At 41.3% G+C, this 26,393-nt stretch overlaps 1 protein-coding gene across 12 annotated transcripts in view; it reads right to left on the reverse strand.

Annotated features, from left to right (window-relative positions):
- Positions 1–25,024, reverse strand: part of TRIM9 (tripartite motif containing 9) — a 108,149-nt gene extending 83,125 nt beyond the window's left edge. For 10 of the 12 annotated variants that reach the window (XM_059373187.1, XM_059373182.1, XM_059373177.1 and 7 more), the window contains exon 1: positions 23,992–24,899. In XM_059373187.1, the coding sequence (XP_059229170.1) occupies positions 23,992–24,813 (822 nt within the window). In that variant the 5' untranslated portion in view covers positions 24,814–24,899. Of the gene's footprint in view, positions 1–23,991 lie in introns of all 12 variants that reach the window. The other 2 variants (XM_059373189.1, XM_059373188.1) reach the window with 1 other exon arrangement.
- Between the last annotated feature and the right edge of the window lie 1,369 nt (positions 25,025–26,393).

Below are 26,393 nucleotides of genomic sequence, written 5' to 3' on the forward strand. Positions count from 1 at the left end.
TACAGATGACAAAAATGAGGCTCAGATAGATTAAGGAATTGCTTGAGAATTTTAACCTTAGTTTGCATATCTTGAAACCCAAGCACCTAGCCAGTCACTGTTCTACCACCATGGGTGAGTTGTGAGGGGAAAAGGAAGGATGGGAAATTGGGTAGAACTAGAAGGGGAGGAATTATAAGAAGCTAGCCTGTGATGGAGCCAAGGCATAGTCCAGGGTTCCTCGCATTCTAGAACACCTGTTAATTCTATTGTCATGCTTCCATGCCTCTTCTGATAAGCTCTTACAGGAATTGTTGGGTGTTTAGCAATGGTTTCTGTTAAAAGAAGCACTGTTTAACATTTTCAAGTGAGGGCTGGAATAGTATGAAGTTAACAACATGATAACTTAAAAAAAAATCAGTGTCTTAGAGTATTAATTCAGAATGATGATCTGATGGAATAAAGAAAGGGTAAACTAGTACGCGGTGCTCCATTAGGAGACTATTTCAGCAGTCTAGATGGGAGGATATAGGGGACTGGGGTAATGATTTTAGTAATAAAGGGAGAGTTGAATGTAAGATTTGATAAGTTTAGAAATGGAATCCATATGAGGAAGGGAAATATCCAAATATCTGGAGGATTTAGGTCTAGATAATCAAGAGAGTGGCAGTCTTAGGAATAGAGAAATTTTGACTCAGAAGTGCCTTTATCTGTCTCAGTCTAGACCAGTGGTTTTCAACTGGGGGTGATTTTGGCTCTCATAAGCCCATATGGCAATACCTAAAGTCATTTTTGGTTGTCACAGCTTGGAGGTAGGTGGTGAGACAGATTCATTACTGGTATCTAAATAGTGGAGGCCAGGGATGCTGTCAATGTCCTACAACGCATAGGACATCTACCTCCCAACAAAGAATTACCCAGTCCAAATGTTATTATACCCAGTCCAAAATGTCTACAGTGCTGAGATTGAGAAACTCTCCTTGGACTACAGGGATACATTGTAAACCAGAGGCCCTCAGGCAAGTCAGACAAGGTAAGGAGGTATGTTTAGTTTGTTCTATGCTGTTGTTTTTAATTTAGATCAACATCTAAAACCAGGAGAGTTCACATTAAAATGATCCAGATGGCAGGTTTCCCTTGGAAGATCTGCCAACTCTGGCTCCAAATTTCTCCTGGGTGATATCTGACTATAACTGTGCCTTCCTTGGTTTGCCAGCCTCATGGATCCCATTTTCTCTCTTCTCATTGAGACCAAACTCATACATCATTTGTCTTTGTGCTCGCACCATTATTTTCCTCATGGTGCAATGATACAATCGATCCTTATTATTTGCCGATTCCACATTGGTAAATTTGCCTACTTCCTAAAATTAACTTGTAACCTGAAAATCAATACTTAGAGTACTTTCATGGTCATACATGGACAGAGCAGTGAAAAAATCTGAGTTGTCCAATGCACACATACTAGCTGAGGTAGGTACTCTGCCTTCTTCTGTCAACTCAAACTATAAACAACTATCCTTTTCATGTATATTTAGTGCTATGGTTTTTGCATTTCTATGCTTTGTTGGTGATCTTGTATTTCAAATGACCCCAAAGTGTAGTGTTTAAATGCTGTCTGATGTTAAGTACAAAAAAGCTGTGATGTGCCTTATGGAGAAAACGTATGCATTAGATAAGCTTCATTCATATATGAGTTGATTACATGAGTTCAATGATAATCAATTAACAATATGTATTAAACAAGAGACCTGTAAATAGAAAAGCACATAAGACAAGTTGATGTATTGATCACTTGTCAAAAATGTGACCAAAACTCACAGGAACCTAACCCTAAATTTCCATAGGAGCAATGGTTCAATATTCACTAATTCAATGTTCTTGGTAACTTTGTACAACATAAATATCTTGAATAATGAGAATAAATTGTATACCTTTTTCAAATGTGGATAAATCAAAAGTAGACAAGGGTCACATGTTACTTGAAAAATGGGACAGTGTATTTCTTTCTGAAAGTGAAGGCTATCACTGTGCTGGACTAAATAAATATGAAAACCTTGCCTGTATCACTTGTCCCTGTACACATTTGACTCATAATCCTAGGTTTTTGTGTTATTTTTCGGTTGGGATAGAAGATATCCAGAACCAGGATAGAAAATGATGGGTCAGAGATTCAGACCATAAGAACCACCTTACAAGGAATGTAAATAATCTTGGGAAAAGTAAAACATTTACACTTTTGGGCTGCTGCAGAAGATGGGATAAGTGATGGCAAGTAGATAGCATCTTTTAAAAACTTTTTGAAATATTTATTTATTTATTTATTTATTAAAGAGAGAGAGTGTGTGTGCTCATACAAGTTGGGGAGGAGCAAAGGGGGAGGGGGAGGAAGAGAACCTTAAACTTAAGCAGATACCATACTCAGTGCAGAGCCCCACATGGGGCTTAATCTCAGGACCCTAAGATTATGACCTGAGCCAAAACCAAGAGTTGTTTGCTTAACTAACTGAACCACACAGATATCCCAAGTAGAAACCATCTTAAATGCCAACTCTGATAGATTGGTATTGGTCTCTCTCTCAGTGTGCTGTGTTAAGAATTCTGAGCTGCATTTGTGTTACATCTGGACTCACTGGGAAAAGCACCATGACTGACAATGATAGTTATCATGGGTCCAGAACAAAAGAGTGGCAAGGTGCTTTGTATTTGCCAATTCTGGTCTCAGCAATGTGAGGAAGCACCACGAAGGGACAGCATAGGGACAAGAGAAGCAGAATGCACAGAAGGGAAATTTTCCCTTCTTCCCAGTTTTGCTCTGGGCTACCCATGCTATGCGCAGTGAAAAGGCACACATGGCTGGACCAGTCAGGCCCAGCCTATGGGACAATCTGCCTAGGCCTTCAGGTGGTTCTAAAGATATCCCCAGTTCTTTCTGGAACATCTCAGGAGATTTCTTTTCCCTTCTTCATGGGGAGACTTAACTCTCCTGAAATAGTAATCTTAATACTTTATTCTATTTCATTATATGAGAAAGAACAATAAAGGTAGTAAAGCAATTAGACTTCTATGAAGAAACTATTTGGTATGTTTGACCCATATTCAGCCATCCAAGGAAAGTTCCTTAATTTCTGAAATAGTAAACTATTCTTTAACATTTTCTATATTCTTGCCATAGAACCAGTTTAGGGTGAATAGATTGCACTTCCATATCTAAATAAGGATTTTAAAATAAGATAGCTCACAAAATACATAGGAGAAATTCAATTTTTAGTGAACATGGTTTTTTAAAAAAGGACATAGATAAGTAACAAGGTTTATCTATTGAGACAAGAGAAAGGAAAATGAAGCCCTACCTCTGGAAATGTTTAAAAATTCATATTCAATATGAAATTACTTTTTAGAACTACTTTTTAGAGGTAATTAAGACCTCAATTTATTATTTTTTTCTTACGAACTATTTGAACGGCTCTTACTTTCATTTAAGAAAGAATTGTTCACTTTCGAAAATGCATTTGCATTTGCACTGTTTGTTCTTAAAAACCGTTTCCCCCCAACTTGCTTTTTAATATTCTAAGTGAAGCTATGAAATAAGCATAAAATCTGATAGAGACGTGATAAAGAGTGATATAAAGAGCAGGAGAAACTCTACATTGAGAAAAAAATGACAAGAAAACAGATGGGGCAAATCTCTTCTAAGTAGTACCTTTGGTCCATAAGGAAAAGCAGCTTATTTAATTTCAGAATTAAACTGTTGTTGTCGTTGTTGTTTTAAGTATTTGTGGGTGAAAAAAGAGATCTAAAACACAAGTAAGTAAGAAAAATGCAGACAACTCAATGAAAAAGTGGGCAAATTACTTAGCCTCCCCATGAAAGAGGAAGTCCAAAAGGATCAGAGAACATATGAAAACGTGCTCACTACCACTGGTTACCATAACACCGTGGCACTGCCATATACCCACTGGGACAGCTAACATGAAAACAATTCATAGCAAATGCTGGGAACAATGAGGAGCACGGCTGAGGGAATCTATTATGACACCACCATTGGGTAACACTATTAGGCGGCAGGTTCTAAGGTGGACCTTGTACGTACTCCATGACCCGCCCATCTCCCTTCTTGAGGTGTAACCCAGAGAACTGCTTACATTTGTGCACGCAACGACATCTTCTATAGTGTGTATAGGTGCCCCACTCGTCATAGCCCAAACCTGGAAATTGCCCAAATGCCTGCCAATGGTAGAATGGATTAGTTGTGGTATATCCCTTAAATAAAATACTATAAAACAATGAGAAGGAATGATCTAAAACTACATACAATAATGTGAATGAATCTAATGAATCTAAATAAAGGTGAGCAAAAGACGCCATGCTGTAGTGCATGCTATCTGAGTAAATTCATGTGAAACAAAAAACCAGACAAAATTAACGTGCTGTTCCAAGGCAGGGTACTGGTTACCCGGGGAAGGGATGAGTGGGGCTGTTGGCAGAAAGGGAGCACAGGGAGGGCTTCTGCAAGGGGAGGGGGAGTCTCATAATAGTGTTTCTTGATTTTTGCTAATTACACAGGTGTGATCAATTTGTGAAAATTCACTGAGCTGTGCATTAATGATTTCTACACTAAAAATTTCTGTAACTTTTTTTCTTTCTTTCTTTCTTTTTTTTTTTTTTTTGCAGCTGCAGGCTTAAATAATTTTAGAAAACTTGCAATCTGGCACTTCCTCCAGTCTGACATAAAGCAAAGGAACTAATGATAAGTGGTGGTGTGCCGGAGCTGGCTTGTTCTGACTCCCTTCTCAACTTCAAGGTCAGTGCCCTCATGTCAGGGTAGCTGGAAGTCAGCCATGGCAAATGCTGCAAATCAAGGGTTTGCATATTTACCAGCACCACTGAATCACAGCAATGATAACAACAAGAAACCAACTATCTACTTCTTCTGCATAAATAATAATCACTTGAAATAGAAGGAATTTGGAGCATATCTTACTCCCCCTAAAAGTCTGGCACCAAACTAGCTCTTCCCCTGAGATAAGGAACTCTAGGCCAGGTTCATATATTCAAAATCCCCATTATAGTGAGTATCATCTGTGGACAAAGGTCATTACAGGTCAGTGGGTTGTTCCATCTGAAATGGAGAAACAGAGGCCAAAGCTGGGCAGCATGTGCTTGCCTCTGCCCATTCCGCCTGTGCTGTCAGCCCCTTCCACGTGGCTCTGGCACCCCAGAGCACTGCCAAGGCCTGGGTAAAATGAGGGGGATGGAAGATGCTGCTGCTATCTTGTCCATCTTCCTTTGATTTCCAAATGTTGAAACCCCAACTGAGAAACTTGAAACAGGAGGAAAATTAAAGTATCTCTTCACAAAGGCACAAACAGCAGGTAGCAGACAGTTTTATCCAAGAAACTCTTCTCAGGAACTGAGCCAGAGAAACATCAATAAATGTAGATCCCAATTAAATTCACCCCTGACAGGGACCTTAGCACTCATCTGATTCTATACCCTTGTCCTATACATGAGAAGCTGGACACCCAGGGGTGTCCAGTGGGTTGCCCAAGAGGTATATGTAGGATCAAAACAGAGAGACCCCTAGCTCCCTGTCTCCTGTTTTTTCTATTCTATGTAGCCACAAGCATTCTCAGTTTCTTGATGGATTCCTACCCCACTCTTACTCCCTGTTAATGCTTCTGAAATTGGGATATACATTCCAATTCTTTTGAAAATTCTTTTTTTTTTTCTAGAAAACAATTTAAGAAGCTATTATTAACCTGCTGATGTCCTGGAATCTAGGCATCATGGCTTTATAATAGATATTTATGTTTGAAAAATATATACCAGACTTCCTTCTATTGAAAATGTCTTGGTACATTCAAAATACGGATTGACTTACTCAAGTTTTTAGGAGCACATGCCTATTTGGGGCTGTGTTTCGGGAGCAACTTGTTGCCTGTCAATCTTTTTTTTCCATCCTTGCTGCCTTCCTAGAAATCACTGCCCAAATTCTTTGCAAATACCGAGAGGTGACTGCGAGTGAGGAAGCCTCAGAGGAGGCCCTGGGCAAGAGCAAATGGCAGTATAGATGGCTGAGCTGCCTTAGCTCTCAAGACTTTGGAGGGAGGAATCCGATCTATCTCAATTTCTCATTGCTCTTGGCCAACCTCTGACTAAAATAATATGACAGTTAATTTTGTGTGTTGACTTGATTGGACCACGGGTTGCCCAGATATTTGGCTACACATTATTTTTGAGTGTGTCTATGAGGATGTTTCTGGATGACACTAGCATCTGAATTCATAGACTGAGTAAAGCAGACTGCCCTTCCCAGTGTGCCTGGCATCATCTAATGTATTGAGGGCCTGAAAAGAACAAAATGTGGAAGAAGGGAGAATTTGTTCTCTATAACTGATTGTGGACCTGGGACATTGGTCTTCTCCTCCCTTGAGTTTGGGAATTACACCATCATCTTCCCTGGTTCTCAGGCCATCAGATTCAGACTGAACAACACCACTAACTTGCTTCTGTCCAGGTTTAGCATCCAACTACATGAGCCAATTTTGTATTATAAACCATATATCTAATATAAATAACACAAATTATATTTTATAATTATAAATTAAATATAAGTTTAATCTATATCTATAATTTCAAGTCCTATTTCATAAGCTCACATTAATCATGCACTTGTTTTGGCCAGGCTGTGTTCCAGTGACTTTGTATCTACCATACCTGTCATCCATACAACAATCCTTGGGGTTTGGTCTGATTAAAAAAAAATATTTTTAAATTCCAGCATCATTAACATACAGTGTTGAATTAGTTTCAGGTACACAGTGATTCAACAACTCTATATGGTCTGATTATCATCTCCATTTTACAGATGAGAAAACTGAGGCACAGACACAACTAAGCAGTGGGGTTAAAAGAGGTTAAAAGCCAGGGGTTAAACACAGGTAGTATGTAAGGCCTGTGTTCTCAGTCCTTCCTGTGTTGTCTGGATAATAGTGCACCCAGGAACAGACCCAAGCTCTTTGGGCCCCCATACCAGTGAGCTGCACAATACCACACTACACACACTATAGCTTTATCACAAAAAGGCCTTTTCAGCAAGACTCTAGTCCTTTGGCTAATTCTTATTTTAGGACTTGCTATAAAAGGGCTTACCCAGAGATTAGTTCTTGTGTTTCTGCCACGCACATTCTATTTCCTGTTTCTCTTGACTATTTTATCTGTTACCTGAATTCTTGCTGTGCAACTTTGATTCTCTTAGCTTAAAGTCAAAATGCTTGTCACCATTTGCCCTCAGCCAGCCAGGCACTGATGTGGCACTTTCACCGTGGCGGGCATGATCAACTACTTTTAGGAACAGGGAGGAAGGAGTCCACGTTTCCTGTAGGAGACTTGAGAGCCTTGACAGGGTGTTTTAAGCTTGGAGGGAAGGTGTTCATGAGCTGTCAGACTTAAGTTTCGGCCCTTGGTCTCAGCTTCAATATGCACAAAGCCCTCCTAACCCAGTTCTAATGATCCTTGCTATTAAATCAAAGAGATCATGGTGGAAAGGACACAGATACAAAAATCACATCTCACAGCACAGTTCACACAGCAACCTGTTCTAGCACCAGCTGTTCCATGACCTCGGTTTTAACACATTATGAGAACAAGTTCTTCTTAGGGGTGCTTGGGAATTGACACGGTCACATGCTATTATCTGTGTAACCATTATCCACTCCTCTTTCTGGGCACATAAAAGTGCTTTGTTTATGTGGTCAAACTGGAAATCTCCCTGACTGTGCGAATTTCCCCCAGCAGCTGAATGAAGCTGGAGCTCAGGGCCAGCTAAACGGCCAGTGTTCTATGCTATACCACCAGTAACCTGAACTTGAATCAGCAGAGGGAAGGGCCTCATGCAGCCCACACTGGGCCTTGTGGTCATTACGTGATGATGGAGCTCTGAATACAGATTATCTAAATCCCTTAACATGGCTGGGAAGATTAAAGAAGAACAGGACAGGAAGGAACAGAGTGACTTTAGTACCCTACTGATAAATATGATTTAATCCCTGAAGAAAATCATGAGATATGAACAAATACCAAATTAAGTTAATTTTCAAACCCAATATTTATGTAATTTTGATATCAATCTCCTTAGATATATATGCTAGTTAAAGAATTTTTCTAAAAACACTGGGTTAATTTTTGAGCCTATAGTTCACAATAATAACCTTTTGTACATATAATTTTAGAACACTCAATAATTGATCATTGCCTAAAAGCCATTATAACATACAAATTAAATAATATACAAATGGTAAATTGATGACATTGTTTTCATGTAAGTAAACAGAAGATCTATGGAGGTAAGACTGCAACATAATTGAACCATTTGGCTCTACTCAGAAAGTAATCGACCAGTCTCTGGCTAGCCTCCAAATTGGGTAATAATCTTCTACTAACTAATTCATTCCTTCCCTGTTTTGCAGATGAAATTTGAAAATTATTTTTTACTTTCTGCCTTCAACATAAGTAGAACATCTACGTCCAGCTAAATATCTGTCGTATTTAATTTCAGTGGTGGCTATATGTCAGTGGATTCTGTGTTTGTATTTAGCTAAATCATTTTATGAAAAGAGTTATGTGAGTGCATTTTTATACAACCCAGATGTGTATGTTATAATCTTATTTTAACATTACAGGTGATGGGCCAAGTACATGACAGTAATCTCTTGCTGGGATCAGCGCCAGCTCTGGGGCTGCTACCCACGAGGTATGATTTGAGGAGCTGTCAGCACTGGGTCCTTCACTAGGAAGGAAGCCAGCATGGGGAAAGCCAATCCAGGGAGGGAGAGGGTGCACAATCCAGATGGGCTGGGCAGAGAGACTCCCTGGAAGTGGCTGGTCAAGGGTATGGAGCTAGATGTACAGACTGGACACACAGTGGCCAAAGACAAAGGCACATACATCAGAAGGAAAGCTGGGCTTGCTGAGAAGTAGTCAGAAACCAGAAGATTCAGAGGAGACCACTGTGGGAGGGGAGGAGTAGAGAGTGCTGGTGGTCAGCCAGATGCCAACAGAGTTGGCAAGCAGTATACCAGAAGGGGAAGAGGAGCAACTGGAGACTATCTTTTGCTTTATCCTATAAACTTCTTTTGTGCTTTTGGCTAGGGCAAGAGCCAATCAGACAACCAATCCAAGGGGACAGCCATGCTGCAATGCAGCAGTTCTCCCTGTGCGAGGGACAAAGCAAAGCCTATTTTCTACAAATGCTGCCCTTTCCAGCCTTTATGCTGAAACTCCCACATGAGATTGATTTATCCTTTGAGTAAAGGCACTGTCTACTGAGGGCCAGTGTTAAAAAAATAATAATACATATAATAAAGGAACATTAATTCAAGAGTATAGACATATATAATTTCCCCCTAAAGAGAGAACAACAAGGTTCAAGTAAACTTTGATAGCTATGGTCATGGAGTAGAGAAAAAAGCTGTGATTATGGTTGTTTGGGGGCATGGGAGTACCTCCAAAAGAGAATAGGTGTTTTAATTGAGCTTCACTGAACACACACACACATACACACACACACACACACACACACAGAAGCAACTGAAAAATGGGTCCTTGGATATTGCCTTCTTAATATAAGTTCTAAGAAATCAATGTGTTTTTATGGTGATACATCCTATGTAATTTTCATGATTTACTAAAGTATTCTGGGATTTATTCCTTTGATTTTGGACAGGGTTGGCAAGTGGTCTCAAATATCCAGTATTTCAATTCTATCGATTTATAACTCTCAACTATAGGGGAAGAATCTACCATTTTGACACCTGGAAGTGATTTTTTTAAATACCATGGTAACCTGTAACAGAAACCATAGCACCACTGGAACTTTATTATAATTGAAGTTTATAATATATAAAATATATAAATGCACTCTATCACCAAAGTTGGCAGAAGTATAACTCAAGTTATACTTGGTAACACAGCCACCATATCCAGGTACTTTGATAACCAGATTATTTCCTCCTCCTACTTTTGGACTTTCCCATGTTTCCTAGTCATCAGGAGCCACTTCTGTTAGAACTTATCTGAGCTCTGCCTCAGAACTGGTTGACAGAGGTGACTGGGCAAGAAATAAGCAGTAGGTTGTGGTAGGCCAGTCTTAACTTCTTCCTCACCCTCAACTATATGTCTGCTTTTTATTTTCTGTGTTTCTGAGAGAAGAGAGGTTTACATCTGTGTCCTTTCCATTTTAAATGAGTGAATAAGTGTCCAGAATATATAAAATATCTGAAATCCAACAATAAAGGAGAAATAACCCAACTAAAAATGGCAAAGCCTTTGAATAGACATTTCTCTAAAAAAGATACAAAAATAGCCATTAAGCACATAAAGATGTTTAATATCACCAGTCATGAGAGAATTGCTAATCAAAACCACATGAGACATCCCTTTGCAACCATTAGGATGGCTCTAGACAAAAAAACAGACAATAACAAGTGTTGGTGAAAAAATGGAGAAATTAGAACCTTCATATATTGCTGGTAGGAATGTAAGATGATGCAGTCTCTTTGGAAATCAAGAATCAAGGATGTTATCGATGCCAGCAGGATGAATTTTCTTTTTGGTTTGATGGTTTTTAAAAATTAATATAAAACATTTATGTGTTGATTTTCCAATGAACAACAATATTTACTATTATGTTTTATATGTACATAATAGGACCTCCCTACCAATTCACATTTTTCCACAACATTTTTATATGCAGTGACCAGGGAAATCAGAAGTCCACATCCTAAGTCTAGCTGCAAAGGTGCCATTTTTGAACACTAACAGAATGGTAGTTACACTCGGTACCTTTGCTTATCATGCTTGTTGAGGCCAGCCTGGAAATTGAGTGCTTATCCAAATTTCCATATTTCCATATTTCTTTTTTCTCAAAGTAGAAAGTAGAGAATATTTTATTTAATATGGAACAATGTTTTAGCTCTACTAATGGCAGATTTGCTTCCATAAGTCAGAAGACAGCCAGATAACATCAGTTGAATGTAAACATTAAGCTTCTTCACACAGTATTGATTGTGTTCTGAGAGCTCTTTATCATATTTCCTTGCTAAGTCTGGGCCAGATGATTGATGGCCAATGAAATCAATAACAACTGCTTGTAAAAAGCACCACAGATTTATCTGTACCATGTAAGATTTATCAGATTGTTTAGGAGTCTGACTTCATGTTTGATTCTATGTGACTATGCTCTTAGGATCCCATTTCATAGATGCAGGAGTGGGAACGGCAGAGGCAACACCATTTTATCATGTTACCCATTTTATCGTGAACTTGTGTATCTGGGTGATGGCGAAAACAGCCCCAGCACCACTCTGTTGTGTATTACCCATATCCAGAGTAAAATCAGCTGTTGGTTGTTTGTAGTCATGAAAAGAAATTACAGTACAGACAACAAAAAATGGTAGATACTATTATAGAGTTATTTCCCTCTGGCTTTAGGTGAGTTGTAATTGTAGTTGAGCCTATGTATATTTGACCTTCCAAGCATTTGCTCCCCACAAAATCAAAAAGCCTGTGAAGAAGAGCTGTCTTAGGTAAAAACTGTTTGATCCCCCGTTCACATTTACTTCCCTCTGCAGCCTGCTTTTTCAGAGATTCAATAATGTCTTAAACTGATGTACAGCATGGGTCAGAGCAACATGGCCCTCTCCCCGGCTTTTCCTGGAGCAGGGGAGAGAGAAGTAAGTATTTGGTGTCAAACAGTTGCTTCTTAAAATGCAAGCTGCAAGCAAAGTAAGAGTAAAGAGAGGATGAACAAAAATCTCAATAAAGCGGAATTGATGCTATCTGGCTGGAAAGTCAGCTTCACATGAATAAATCAGCAGTAGATGAGAATTAACCATCTATGTGTACTGGCTAATGACAGAAGGTGGCTATTCCCACACCAAAGAACAATGTTCAGCATTCTACTTCCAAAGCTAATTCTTTAAGGAACAGTTTCTTCTTTGAGCAGAGCTCTGAGTATAAAACACACAGTTCTGGTTCTCTGCGAGGCTTATGAAAAACAAACTTCATTTGGCAGTGCTTAAACTCATTCTTAAACAATAGGCTTTTCCGATTCATATACTCCTTTTTGTATTTATGGAAAAGGCAGGCCAGGCACATATTCTTGAAAAGGAATGTATGTATTTTCTTTAACCACCTCAGCAAAAGGTCCAAGAAAAAAATGGAAAAGAAACAGAACAGATACTTGCTTCCAGGTTTCAACATATTTTTGTGTTTTCTAAGATAGACTTATAAATGTTTGAGATCTGCAGAAATAAAGATGCTGAAAATGCCAAAAAAAAAACCACCCCTCAACCTAAACTTTTATGTAATTTCTTTCTATAAATCTTAAGATGGTGATTTTATTACATGAGGACAATGAATCAGTGGCTGAGCTGATAGAACCCCACTGTTTATTTGCTGCTCCTTGACGGGTTCTGACAGACCGCTCCCAGGGGAATCTGGCCTACCCCGTATGCCTCCCAGGATCTGGTCTAGGGAATACTCAATATACTTGTCTTTCTCTTCCCCCTGCCCTGTATTTTCCTCTTTAAATTTATTTTGTCACAAGGAAACATAGGGGACAAATGACTTAATTTTTCAGTAATTTGCATGCATGAGAACTAAAGGAACTCAGTTTGTTATACTACTGTAATTTATAGGACCATAAAACAGCACTTTCTAGGTCATGCATTTCCTGTGATTATCAGATGGTAGGACAGAATGGCAGTTTAATATGTGAGCTCTGGAGTCAGGCAGCCTGGATTCAAACCCTGGCTCTGCCACTTAAAACTGGTATGACTCTATGATCTCTCTGTACCCCAGTTTTCTCGTAGGAAGAATGTGTGAATTCCGAAGATTAAACGAGAAGGTGCCTGGAAACAGCTTAGAACAGTTCCTGGCATGAATAAGTGCTCAGTAAGTTTTAAACAAAAGTATACACTTGAAGACTCCAAATTTCACTATTATTACCAGGCTAATATGAGAAATTTAGAATATTAGAGTATTTGCTAATCATTAGTCTTCTTACCGACTCTTTTCTTTATTAAACCTTTTCAAACATCTACTAAAAGCATTATGGAGGAAACAAAGATATATAAGAAATAATCTATGACTGTCTTTGTAGGGTCCAGTGGGAGATTCTAACATGAAATTATAATATGGGGGGGCGCTCAGTGTTGGAACTCAGAGATGGGAGCTGAGGAGGTGGGTGGACAGAAGATACAAGAGTTTGAGAGCACGTTGTGAAAGGGACTGGGACTGAGATGACTGGATCTGTTTCAGACATTCAGGTGCAAAGAGTTGAGATGATGGGTAAGTGTGTCTTTAGGGACAGGCATGCTGAGGAAGAGAGAAGTCAGTGATGCTTATTTATTCAAGACGAGAAACTCAAGACAAGTGTTCTTGCTTCATCAGCGTAAAATGAGTGAGTCAAAATGAAAAAACTCTCTTTCTACAGTTAAGGGAAAAAAGTATCTCTAATTCGACCCAGCTGGGGTGGGAGTGTTGCTGGTGCAGGAGTGACTCTGGAGAACAGGGAGCAGCACTTAGCTTCCCAACAGCAGGCTAGTCGGCTGCAAGGCTGGTGAGGCTGGCTTAGTTGATCTGAAGGTCTAGTTTAAGAAAATGCTGGAGGACAGAGCTCGCAGACAGGCTGGTTTTTGTCAGCAGTGTGTGTAATATATCCTAAGGGAAAGTGAAATTGTGATGACTTCCCTGATGATGTGTCGAGTGCATTCTGGATATTCTGCTTGGGTTTTTCTGAATAGTGTCACTCTGAGAGAGAGTTCTCAATTTAAGACAAGGGCCCAGTTTACGGTTGTGATGAAACTGCTTGCAAGAACACCCCCAGTAAGTGTTTTTGGCTTTGAAATGTCTTTTGGGATACAATAGACATGCTGCTGACAAAACCTAGATCGTCTCTAATAATCTAGGTACACTGCTGGGGGCCATTTTATCACTAACTCTTCTTCCAAGGTTACAAACTGACTCCAAATGTCATTTTGAAAATATTAGCAAAGCCTGGAATGTACCAAGCAAAGCACTGCTCTTTTAACTTTCATAAGTTGTGATATGTTGTCCCAGGAGCACCTTTAGAGTTTTAACCTTCAAGCTAAATCATCTTTTTTGTTTTAATGAGTACTTTAAAAATAATCTATTTCTATCTACCACAATTTAACAGCAAACTCAATCAAATAAGTCACTTGGCATCATGTACACAATGCCTAAAAATAGGCAAAAACAGACCAAAGCAGTTAATTCTAATTATGTTACCTTGGTATCACTGATGCCTAAACTAATTTTTTCAGTTATTTAAAATAAAAAGGGAAGCAACATATATTGGATATATGTATATAAACTCTAAAAAACTTATATTAATTGCTTTTACCTCTATCTTTGGTTTTAATGTTCAAAGTAACATAAATTTAACTTTTAATACTTATTTTAAAGATTAACATAAGATTTAAAGATAGTCTTTTTTTTTTTTTTTAAGATTTTATTTATTTGACAGAGAGAGATCACAAGTAGAGAGAGAGTGAGAAGAGGAAGCAGGCTCCCTGCCTAGCAGAGAGCCCAATGCGGGACTCGATCCCAGGACCCTGAGATCATGACCTGAGCTGAAGGCAGAGGCTTAACCTACTGAGCCACCCAGGAAGCCTGATTTAAAGTTAGTCTTATTTGGGACATTTATCCACAGGCTGGAGTTTTAGAGTAGTCTATTCTGCATATAGCAGAAATTAAGAATGCTTACTTTCTTACTGGCTTATTAGTTAATCAGTGTCTAGAATAGTGTTTCCCTAACTCATTTAGCACCAAAAAAGGGTTTCTACAGCTGAGGTGACCATCAGCAGATGAATAAATCAATGGATCAAGAAAATGCAGTACACACATACACACAGAGAGGAATATTATGCAGCCATAAATTTTAAAGAATTTAAAGAATTTCCTTTAAATTCTGCCTTTTGCAACATCATAGATGGACCTGGAGGCCATTAAGCTAAGTGCAATAAGTCAGAGAAAGACCAATACTGTATGTTCTCACTTACATGTGGAAACTAAAAAAAGCAGAATCCAAAGAAATAGAGAATGGAATGGTGGTTGTTAGGGGCTGAGGACTGAAGAAATGGAAGATGTTGGTCAAAGGGTACAAATTTCCAGCTATAAGATGAATAAGTTCTAGGGATCTAATATGCAGTATGGTGACTATAATTTACAACACAGTATTATATACTTGAAAGTTAAGAGTATAATTCTTAAAAGTTATCTCTATACACTTACAAAAAAGGTAATTATGTGAGGGGATAGAGGTGCTAACAAACCTTATTGTGTTAATCATTTCAGATATATACACATATCAAATCATCACTTTGTATATCTTTAACTTACCTATGTTATATATATGTTATATGTATACATATACATACATATAATGTATATATATTATTTATTATATTATTAATATATATTAACATATATTATATTATAACGTATAGATATCATATGAGTGATATCTCAATAAAGCTGGGAAAAAAATGAGAAAATAAATAAAAAATAGTTTCCAAAGCCAAATAAGTTTAGAAAATTCTAGATTAGGCGTGCCTGGGTGGCTCAGTGGGCTAAAGCCTCTGCCTTCGGCTCGGGTCATGATCCCAGAGTCCTAGGATTGAGCCCTGTATCAGGCTCTCTGCTCAGAGGGAGCCTGCTTCCTCCTCTCTGCCTGCTTCTCTGCCTACTTCTGATCTCTGTCTATCAAATAAATAAATAAAATCTTTAAAAAAAAGATTCTAGCAGTTTTCTTTGCTGCAGAATGGATCAGTACACTGATGTAATAATGTACAACATGAACCACCAGGAGCATGTTTGAGCAGAAAGTCTCAAAATTATTTAAGTATGGAAACTTTGCGGGAACACAATTTGAGAAATTCTGACCTAAAGAACAGGTCAAAGTAAGATGTATATCTTCAGAGGTTTCCTGCCTTTGAAAACAAATAAAACTGATTATTAGCAGAAGTCTGATTTCAGAAGCTCTCTTCTGTCCAGCCTATTGCCCAATAAGCTAGTACAGGCTACGCAGTTAGTGAATGGGTTAGATTAAATATCATATGATTTCTGCTTCATTGAATCGAAACTGCTTTCCATTTTTGTTTTTGTTTTTGGCATCAGAATGCAGCCTTCTAAGTATAGTATTTTAGAGACAATATCTAGAATGAATAAGGATATCTTCAAATATAAATGTTCACATGTGTTAATTCATATGCTTTTACAAGTGAGGACTTCTCAGTTGAAAGTAGCTGAAATAAACTAGCTAAAGTTAAAAAAGGTAGGAAGGTTTACTGACTTGGGTAACTCAGAAGGCAGGAAGAGGTAGCTGGCTGCACTCATGACATGTTCCAGGCTTAATTACTGTTCTCAGAATTATCTCTCCATTTCTCAGCTCTGTATTTCTGTGGGTTGCCTTATTTTCTTCTACTGATGTAGTGGTAGGAGGAAGAGGCATGGACACAGACAGCTCCTGGCTTTTTTTATTCCAGCTACCCCACGTCCAGAGGAAAGCAAGACTCCTCTGTCCCTGACTCAGTATATATAAACCTCAGAAAAGGACTCCAACTGAACTAGCTTGAGTAGGTGTTAATCTTTTAAATTAATCACTTTGACCAGGGGGATAGGAAATGATGACTGGCCAGGCCTATGTCCCATGCCCTTCCACATGGCCAGGTAAGGCAGGACCCTGGATTAGCAGCCCACCACAGGGACTGGGCAGAGGTAGGAATAAGGTGGTAAGGGGAAGCATTTAACTAGAGCAAGAAGAGTACTGCTGTTAGGAAGCCAAAAGACAAAAAAACACAAAACACTGAACTCCATGGTTACTAACACTCTTCTTTCCTTCTAATAAGTAGACGAAATTACTGACAGGAAATCGTGGTTTTATTTTTCTCCCACTCCCAGTCCAACCACAGACTTTAAAAGAGGTACCCATAGTGAGTACAAAAAATCATGTTATGGCATCTTCTGTCCTCCTTCTCTTCTCAAACATAAGCGAAGTGAGGGACTGCTTTGCTCTGATACGACCATGTTCACCAGAGTACAGGACAGTGATAACACAAACCACTTGGTGGTGGAGCATTGCTGTGGAGAGCGAGCACTGAGCTCCAGCTCTCAGTGCTCTCTCTATACTTTCCTGTCCTTTCATCATCATCAACTCTATTGCGTCACTGTCAAAGCAGCTCAAAAGATTAGTGCTGTAGCTGAAATGTGGAAGATCCAAGTAGAGCAAAATGCTTTCTTCTGCACCTAGCATGGTTTCTTCTGAGACTGTAACAGAATTCTGGTCAATGCCTCCCTACCCCTGCTGCTCTCTGAGGCATTCTGCATGGAGCTTCTCTCTGAGTGTACAGTAAACTAGGAGCCAGGTGTTGTATCATATGACTCTGTCCCTCAGGGCCAGGGCTGGGAGAGGGGAATGAGGCACTCTCCTCAGATGTAGACTTTAAGGGAGTGCCAAAAACCTCAGGAATCAACATGAATACTATTTTAATGTGGCATTTTTTAAAAATAAAAATTAATGTAAGGATGCTTTGATGAACAAAAGTCAAAATAGGAAACAAAGACAAGACTGATCTTGGTTTTTCCTTTTGACTCAGGGTCTAGTATGGCTCAGCATGGCCATACTGTTACTGATCTTGCCCTTATTTAAAATGTTGACATTTTGTTGATCATGGATTTATTTTTATTTTATTTTATTTAAGATTTTATTTATTTATTTATTTGACAGAGAGAGAGAGAGAGAGATCACAAGCAGGCAGAGAGGCAGGCGGGGGGGGGGAGCAGGCTCTCTGCTCAGCAGGGAGCCCAATGCTGGACTCGATCCCAGGACCCTGGGATCATGACCTAAGCCGAAGGCAGCGGCTTAACCCACTGAGCCACCCAGGCACCCCTATTTTTATTTTTTAAGAAATGGCATTACATTGTTTTTTTATCTTGATTGCTGAGTTTTGGTGCCCTGTTAAGTTATGCTGCTGAAGTGAGTACCTCACTTGTCTCGGCCTAGGCTTCTACATCTACCTCACCAAAGGGGTTGGGTCATGGCCTGGATAGTCATCAGTCATTACCTGATGCAAGCTGAGCCAATCAGATTCTTTCTCTAAAGTTGAAAATGTGAAGAGACACTCTAGCTAGATGACAGTGGAAACTTGTACTAAAATGCCATGCTGCCTTGGGGCTGGAGGAGTCCTGTCAGGGCTTGTGCAAGACAGAGAGGCCCATTGCAAGAGAAAGCAGCAGAGATGAGAGAGTTAAATATGTGGCATATTATATTATTTGTTCTAAATATTCTCCAGCCCCCATTATAGGGTCATTTTCTGGTGTCCTTCTGTGGGAAGAGTGTATTTGCTACAGTATGGCCTTCAGGTGTGGCCACATGACTTGTTTTAGCCAATCAATATAAGCAGAAGTGACGGGCCACATCTGAGTAGAAAATTGAAGTGCTATTGAGTAGTTCTGCTTTGTTCTCCTCCCTCTATTATAAGGTTGACATGTTCCAAACATGCTCTTTCAGCTTAAGTTCAAGAATAGGAAGATGTGGAGAAGGGCCACAGCTGATTCCCAGTGGGCATTGAGGGGGGTGAGAAATTATATACTATTGTTGTAATTCACTGAGATTAGGAAATTGTTACTGTAGCATAACTTAGTCCAACCTGTCTGATACAGAAAATAAACTTAGTTTCTACCTTTCTAGTTCTGCTTTCCTTGAGAGTTGACTTGTTTCATTCCCCAGGAAATCCTCTGAGATCACCTAAGTGGGTTTTCTGTTCCTTATAACTAAGAGTCCCTGGTAAAATAGATAACAATGATACTATTTAGAATTATTTTGTTCTTAATTTTTACCATGTAATGGGTCTGTCCTCCTCCATGCCAAGGTTGAGTTATATGCATACACACACTTTGAGAAATACTTAGATGAGAGAATATACTGTACTGAAAGTAAGGATAACTTTTGTGCATTATTCTTATTAGTCAATAACAGGTAGCTATGATAATTTTCTCTTTATGTAAACTGTGACTTGCCTGAAATTTCAGTTAATAACACTGTTTTTTTTAATGACTTTTTTTTTAGATTTTTTAATTTATTTATTTGACAGAGAGAGATCACAAGTAGGCAGAGAGGCAGGCAGAGAGAGAGGAGGAAGCAGGCTCCCTGCAGAGCAGAGAGCCCTATGCGGGGCTCGATCCCAGGACTCTGAGACCATGACCTGAGCCAAAGGCAGCGGCTTAACCCACTGAGCCACCCAGGCGCCCCAGTTAATAACACTGTTTTATGGTATATATGGGAAGAACAAGTTCTGTTACTTCAGAGTGAGAACACTGTCTTCTTTGGAGAATCTGACAAAACAGTGATACCAACTATCATTTTAGCATCGTTATTGAAAAACAAAATGCCTTTGTTTAATATATAAATAAATTTTTGTGTAGTGTTTTTATTCTTTGTGCTTACTTCAACTGAGTATTCTCTGGACCCATGAAGGTGTAGTTCACCCTTTTGGGCCACCTTCAAGAATAGCTTTTTACTGCATCCTGTACTCTGAAAGGAACAAGCAAAATATCCCAAACTGGGGGATGAGGTTTTTAGGAAATAATTACTGACTAGTGAGACAACAACTTTTGCTTTACATAAAACTCTTCTCTTGTGCCAAACTGAAATGAGTAAGTTATAAACATTTAAATTATTTTTTTCAAAATACTTCCACAAATACAGATTTGTGTGTAGGAAGCATGGAAGTTATGAGATTTGCTTCAAGTTATTAGCAAGTAAGTGGCAGTATCAGGTCTGGAATGGAATCCCCTGTTATCTAGCTCTTACTATTATGTCTCAGTACAAAGAGGAACAATCAACTTCTCTGATTCATTCTCCTTAATATTTGTACCACTGTGCACAGAGTGTTCTGATTGTACTAGATATAAATTTAAAAAATATAAAAAACATGAATATCTGCTACCTGTTATATGTATCATAAGAACATCTAGATTATATTGTGTTTACTGCTGATAGTTAACTACCATTTTAGTTATATTAAATAACACACTTTGCTACATAAATATTTGAAGAAATACCAACATACCACAAAGCAGATATTTTTTCCAGAATACTTTGAAAATTAAAGCATAACTGATTAAAATTTTAAATTGTTGCTGGGATACCTGGATGCCTCAGTCAGTTGAGCATGTGACTCTGGTTTCAGCTCAGGTCATGATCTCAGGGTTGTGGGACTGGGTCCCGCCAGGGGTTCTGCACTCAGGGCGGGAGTTTCTTGTCCTTCTCCTTCCCCCTCTAAACCAGCCCCATCCCCCACATACTGGTACTCTAAAATAAATAAATATCATCTTTTTAAAAATAAAATGTTGCTTAAATTGCAAATCTTCACTTAAAAAAAGTAAAAGAAAAATAACTTTTGAGTCAAGATTCAGAGTACTTAATACAGAAAAGAAAAATCTTTGCTCAATGGCACAAATACAACAGAATAGTTTCAAATGTATTGATTGAGTGATTGATAAAAAATCACCTGGAATTTGAGAATAAAGTTAGATTTAGAAATGTGAATTGCTAAAATTACAAAGTAGTAATAATGGTTCCAATTGCCTGTTTGAAAGTATCTACAAAATGATTTTTTGTGTAGCAATTAACCAACCTAAGTTGTATAAAGGAATATGGCAAGTGCTGGTACTAAATGAAAACTGTTATCAGATATTTGTCTTTTTTTTTTTTTTTAAGATTTTATTTATTTATTTCACAGAAAGGGATCACAAGTAGGCAGAGAGGCAGGCAGAGAGAGAGGGGGAAGCAGGCTCCTCACTAAGCAGAGAGCCCGCTGCGGGGCTCGATCCTAGGACTCCGGGATCATGACCTAAGCCAAAGGCAGAGGCTCTAACCCACTGAGCCACCCAGGAGCCCCAGATATTTGTCTTATATAGCTACTTCATGCAGTATTGCTTTTCATGGATTTTGAAAGTCATATATGTGCAAGAAGTATTTTAATTTGGTCAATTGACAACTAATGAATTTCAACCAGATGCTTTTATAACCTCTTTAAAAATAAATTTCAGCCATTTTGTCTTGAATGTGTAAGATGAGGACTTTGTGCTCGAGGGAAATACTTATTCACAGAATTTTTTATCAGTAGAAATGACTAATAAATATGGTAGAACATTAATGGAAACTTTTAGGTCTAGTAATAACATGTGTTGACAAACTAATTGCCCAACTTTGGGAAAACTACTTAATGTAATTCTTTGCTCTCTTATGTTTTGAAAGACATATAAATTCTGGCCCATAGTAATTCTGGCCCATGAGATTTTGTGGAAACAGAACATAAATGACTATATGAGAAAATCCAGGGTTGACACATTAACAACCTTATTAAGAAGATAAGATGGGGAAAAATGTTCATTGTTCTCCTAAGATGGTAAGCAAATGTTAAAATCTGTCATCATTCTGTCATTTTTTTGGCAGTTTAATAATTCTGATATTAACTGAACAAAAATTATACCTATCCACTATTTTGGAAAAAGTGTACAAAAGATCAGATAAGAAATGTTTTTTTTTTTTCTTCAACAAACCAACCTTCCTTTTCTAAAAGCTTACTTATGTCATGTCTTAAGGGCTTTGACATGATTGTTTTTTTTTTTAACAGACATCCAAATTTCAACCCAGTCCACACCAGTGTCCACTCATAATTTCCATTACCCATAAAACGAATGATTTAACAATTTCAAATCTATACAGGGCTTGGCAAAGACTAAAGGGTTGCTTTTGGTTTGTATGGATAAAGTACAGACTCTTCATGAAAAAGCCACGCTGTGGTTTGACCATCCTAATTATTGTGTGACTCTTCCGTTTTTTTTTGAGACAGGGTGATTAGTTTCTTAGTTCCAAGGATAGTTTTGGAAGGCAACTTATCATGGGCTATAGTTAGCAGTTTAAGAGTGAAATCATAACATGAAGAAAAAGATTGGCTGTGAACTCAAGTTTTGAAAACTTTCAAAATTAAATATCATTTTTTTTAAAGTTAAGTTGAAATGTCTTAAAAATAGATGCATGTGCCTAGTAGGGCTCAAATTTGGGCTGACTTAAATTTCCATCAGTACAAATAAGATTTAATAGGTTACATGTGAGAACACAAAAAACTGTAAACATGGATCACATTCAATTAATACTGAATTGAGAAAACCTCCCTGATTGCTGAAAATGCTAATATCTTATTTCTTTTCTTGCTGTAAATAAAATACCAATGTTCCAGCCTTAACTCCATGGACTCTCTCAGAGGCTAGCCTTTCTAGTCTCCAAGAAATGCTGGGAAACCCTTAATGGGGCATAGCCTAGGCCTGAACACCATCTTTACTGTCCTACCTGAACCTTGGGCTTGAAACTCAATGAGGTGAAGAAAATCTCCCTACAATAATCCTGAATCCTTGCCCTAGCTTTTGCATCCCAATCAAGCAAATTATTTAAAAATTAAAACTGAAATTTATACACATCTCCTCAAGAGTTGTTCCCTTCCTTCTAAGCAGGGTGGGCATAACATTATAAAATCCTTTTCCTCATGAATCTTATTTTCTAGTATAAGTGGAGGGGAGCAATAGATAAAAACAAAAGTAACATGATAATTAAAACATATAGCATGCCAGTTAGGGGTGTCTGAGACTAATGGCAGCAACTGTGTTTGGAAGGGGCTCACTGCAAAGGTGATATCTGAGCAACAATCTGAAGAAGGCAAGAGAATGAGCCAGCGAATGAATACAGGGTATTGGGTAAGAATGTCCCAGGCATAAAGAACATCGAATGCAAAGGCCCCGGGGGCGGTGGGGGGGGGGGGGCAGAGCTGTAAGGCGTCTGCTATTGGTTGAGGGACAGTGCAGCTGGAACAAACGATTTGAGTGGGAGGAAATGAGGTCAGGTCGATGAGGCCAAAAGTGAACATGTCAAGCAGGTCCTGGTAGACCATTCTAGGGTCTGTCTAAGAAATGCGGGGACAATTGGAGGATTCCCAGCAGAGGAGAAGCTTACCTAAACATTGGTAAAGGCACATCAAAAGAGACCAGAAAGATAAATCTGGTGGTAACAGGTGCCTCAAAGCTGTCAAAGACAACTACTGAAAGAGAAAAAGGGTTGAATCCTGGACAAATGCGTTTGTGGTGGTTGGGAGGATGGGGTCACTCTGGGAGACGCATCTGCCTAGGTTTCAGACCTAGACCACACAGTAACCTTGGTCCTGCTACTTCAGCCCCAAGTCCCTAGCCCCCAGGAGGGTCAGGACCCGCCGCCATCAAGCCTTGTTGCCTTGGCAGCCACAGTATTCTTCCCCACCCCCCCCCCCCCCCCCGCACCACCCTCCCCCCTCCTCCGCCTCCCGGGGGCAAAAGCACCGGGTCCCGCAACCGCTCCGGCGCGGACCCCCGATCTGGGCCCGCGCGGACTCATCAGTATTCCACCCGCCGAGTTCTCCCCGCCCCCGCCGCGAATCACAGCGCCAGTCTATCCCGCAGCTCCAGCGTTCGGCGGGTCGCGCCGCCCCACCGCCCCCACTCCGTCCCTGGGGACCGCAGCCGGATCTGCCCTGGAGCATTCCTGGCAGTCCCGGGCGCTGGCGTTCCTCTGCCCAGTTACGCAGCGCTTTCCAGTACTCTGGCGGGCACCTCAGGGTGCGCCTCCGCGGCGGAGAGGGGACGCCCCGGGTTAGGCAGGGCCCCCCGGGAGACCTGTTCTCAGGCATCCCCACAACAACTCTGGGGATATTCAACTCCCCTGCGCTAGCTGTAAGGTCCCCCTGTGCTTCTGCAGTGCACCAGACGGGGGAAGCAGATACAGGAGAACCTGCATTGCGCCCCCACTGGGAGGCACTGTGCGCAAAAGGGAGACGGTTGACTGCAAAACAGGACTGGAGGCGAGGGGAGTTAGGGGTAGGTTTTCTTAGGACTCACCTTGTGCAGTTTCCACATGGCCCCCAGAGCTTTGACTTCATGGCTGGAGTGTTTGCCCTCCTCCAAGCACTGGTAGCACACAGGCATCTTGCACTGCACGCAGTACATGCTGTGGTTCTCCAGCTCGTGGTCTGTGCAGGTGGAGACCTTGCGCGGGCTCAACCGCCGGCTCACGCGGCCCTGGGCCGGGGGTACCAGGCGGTGCTTGGCTAGGGGCCCTCGGGGCGGGTGGCAGCGCAGGCGGCACGGATCGCAGTAGAAGACATCGCACTGTTCGCACATGACGGTGGCCTCCTTAGGCGCCTTCTCGCAGAGCTGGCACTTGAGGGCTGCGGCTTTGCTCTGCTGGTAACGGTCAATTACCCCTTCCAGGACGCGGTTCTTGGGGAAGCCGCGGAGCCCCCGGTCATCCAGGATGAGGCTGCGGTGGCACTGGGGGCAGGTGATACAGGAGTTGCGGGGCACCGGGGCCAAGGCCGGTGACAGGTGGGTGGCCGGTGGCGGCATAGCCGGGGGGAAAACGCGGACGCCATTGGGGGACTTCTGGCACGGGGTAGTGGGGGCACTGGCGAAACCCCCGTAGGAACCGTAGCCGCTGTCCGCTTCACTGTATAGGCTCATCTTGTCCAGGTCCAGATAGTCATAGTCGGAGACCCCGGAGCCTGAGGCCCGACGGCTCTGGGGGGATTCAGACTCCGGGGTCTGTACCAGGATGTTGCGGGCGCACGCTTGACATAAATTGTGAGAGCAGGGCAGAATGATGGGCTCCCGATAGAATGAGCCGCACACAGGGCATTTTAACTCTTCTTCCATCTCTTCCATGAGGACGGAGCTGGAGCGAAGCAGCAGCAGCTGCAACCGGTGCTTGAGCTGGCGAAGCGGCCGACCGGCCTGTCGTTTCCAGCACCTTGGCCAGCGGCGGTGGCGCCTTCCCGCGTCGCTTAGGCGCCGACTCCCGGTGAGGCGCTCTCTCACCGAGCCGCTCTCTCTGTGAGCCAGGGACCGCGACACCGCGCGCCAGCCCCGGACCGCCCCCTCCTAGTCCCGCCCTACCCTATAAGCAGCGGCCCATTGGCCGGCGGCGAGAGGGCGAAGCTCTCATTGGCCACACGCCGCGTCCTTCCCCTCTCTTCTGCAGGCCACAGGGGGTTTGGTAGCGGACTCTGAGGAAGAGCGAGTCTTCGCTCTCGGCTGCTCCATCTCTGGAGGGGGCAGGCGTGCGGAGGCGAAGGACCGGGAAGGAGGAATCAGGCGGGATGACTCATCCCTCGCCCCGCTTCCTTCCGACCTCCGGTGCAGTCACCCAGGAGCAGGGGGCGTGAGAAACCCCTCCCCACAGCGAGTAGGCGGGCGGAGGGGGCTGGTGCTTCTCGCCAACTGTCTGCGTTTGCCTTCCAGCTCTGGTCTCCGCGCCGACCTACCACTCGCGAGGGCCGCGCGCCTGCGAGACCCCCCTTCTCCTTCCGGCGCTGGCAGCTTGGGCTGGCGCCTCACCCAGGCCTAGGTTTTTGTGCCGCAGCCCCGCTTTTCCCCCCTCCGGAAAAGCGGTGCAGCGCGGCCCGGGCGCTCCCGCCTCCTGGGAGTCTGGCGCGCGGGGCGTAAGCCCCAGGAAGAGCCTCTTTGCTTCCTTCAGCCTCAGTCCCTAGGGTCTAAGAGGGGATTAATAATAATACCAATTTCTTAGTGTTGCGGTGAGATTGGAGCTAGGCGACCGATGTGAAGGCTCAGTATATTAAAATCTCTGTCAGCCCCTTCATTTCCCGCTTTAAATTCAGGCTCGGCCCAGAGGCTTCTCAGAGCGCGGTGTGAACCTTATGGTGTGAACGTGCCTCTCTCCCCTCTTCACTCTCCCTGCCTCCCAAAGCTGTGCTGTCACTCCGCTCTCTGCATCCGGCCGAGCTTTCGCGAGGCCAGCAGTACCCTTGGCTCAGTACGGGTTGCCTATTTCTCAGTGCCCACAGTTCAGTAACTAGCTGCAGATGAATTACTGTGTCACTGCGGAGTCTCAGTGTTTGAATGCAAACAGCATTATTCAGTGTCACGTGGCCTGAGCGTTTACCACAGCTTCAGAATGGTGGGTTGTTTCTGTTTGCTCCAGTGAAGTGCGTTGGGTGATGGTGCTGGTGGAGGGGTGCAAGAGGGGCATGGGGGCGAGATCGAGTGTTAGTCCTTATATATTAAGCACCCTTCTTCTCCCTCGTACCAAATATTGATGGAGATAATCTGGTCCTGTCCGTTGCCCACAGAACTGTTGACTTGATGTTGCAGGAGGAGGAGCTCCTCCCCCAACCCGCCAAAAAAAAAAAAAAACAAAAAAAACAAAAAAAAAAAAAAAAAAAAAAAAAAAAAAAAAAAAAAAAAGAAAGAAAGAAAGAAAAAACAGAGAAAGAAAGAAAAATCTT

This window comes from Mustela nigripes, chromosome 13 (genome assembly GCF_022355385.1).
Source record: "Mustela nigripes isolate SB6536 chromosome 13, MUSNIG.SB6536, whole genome shotgun sequence".
Classification (NCBI taxonomy): Eukaryota; Metazoa; Chordata; class Mammalia; order Carnivora; family Mustelidae; genus Mustela; species Mustela nigripes.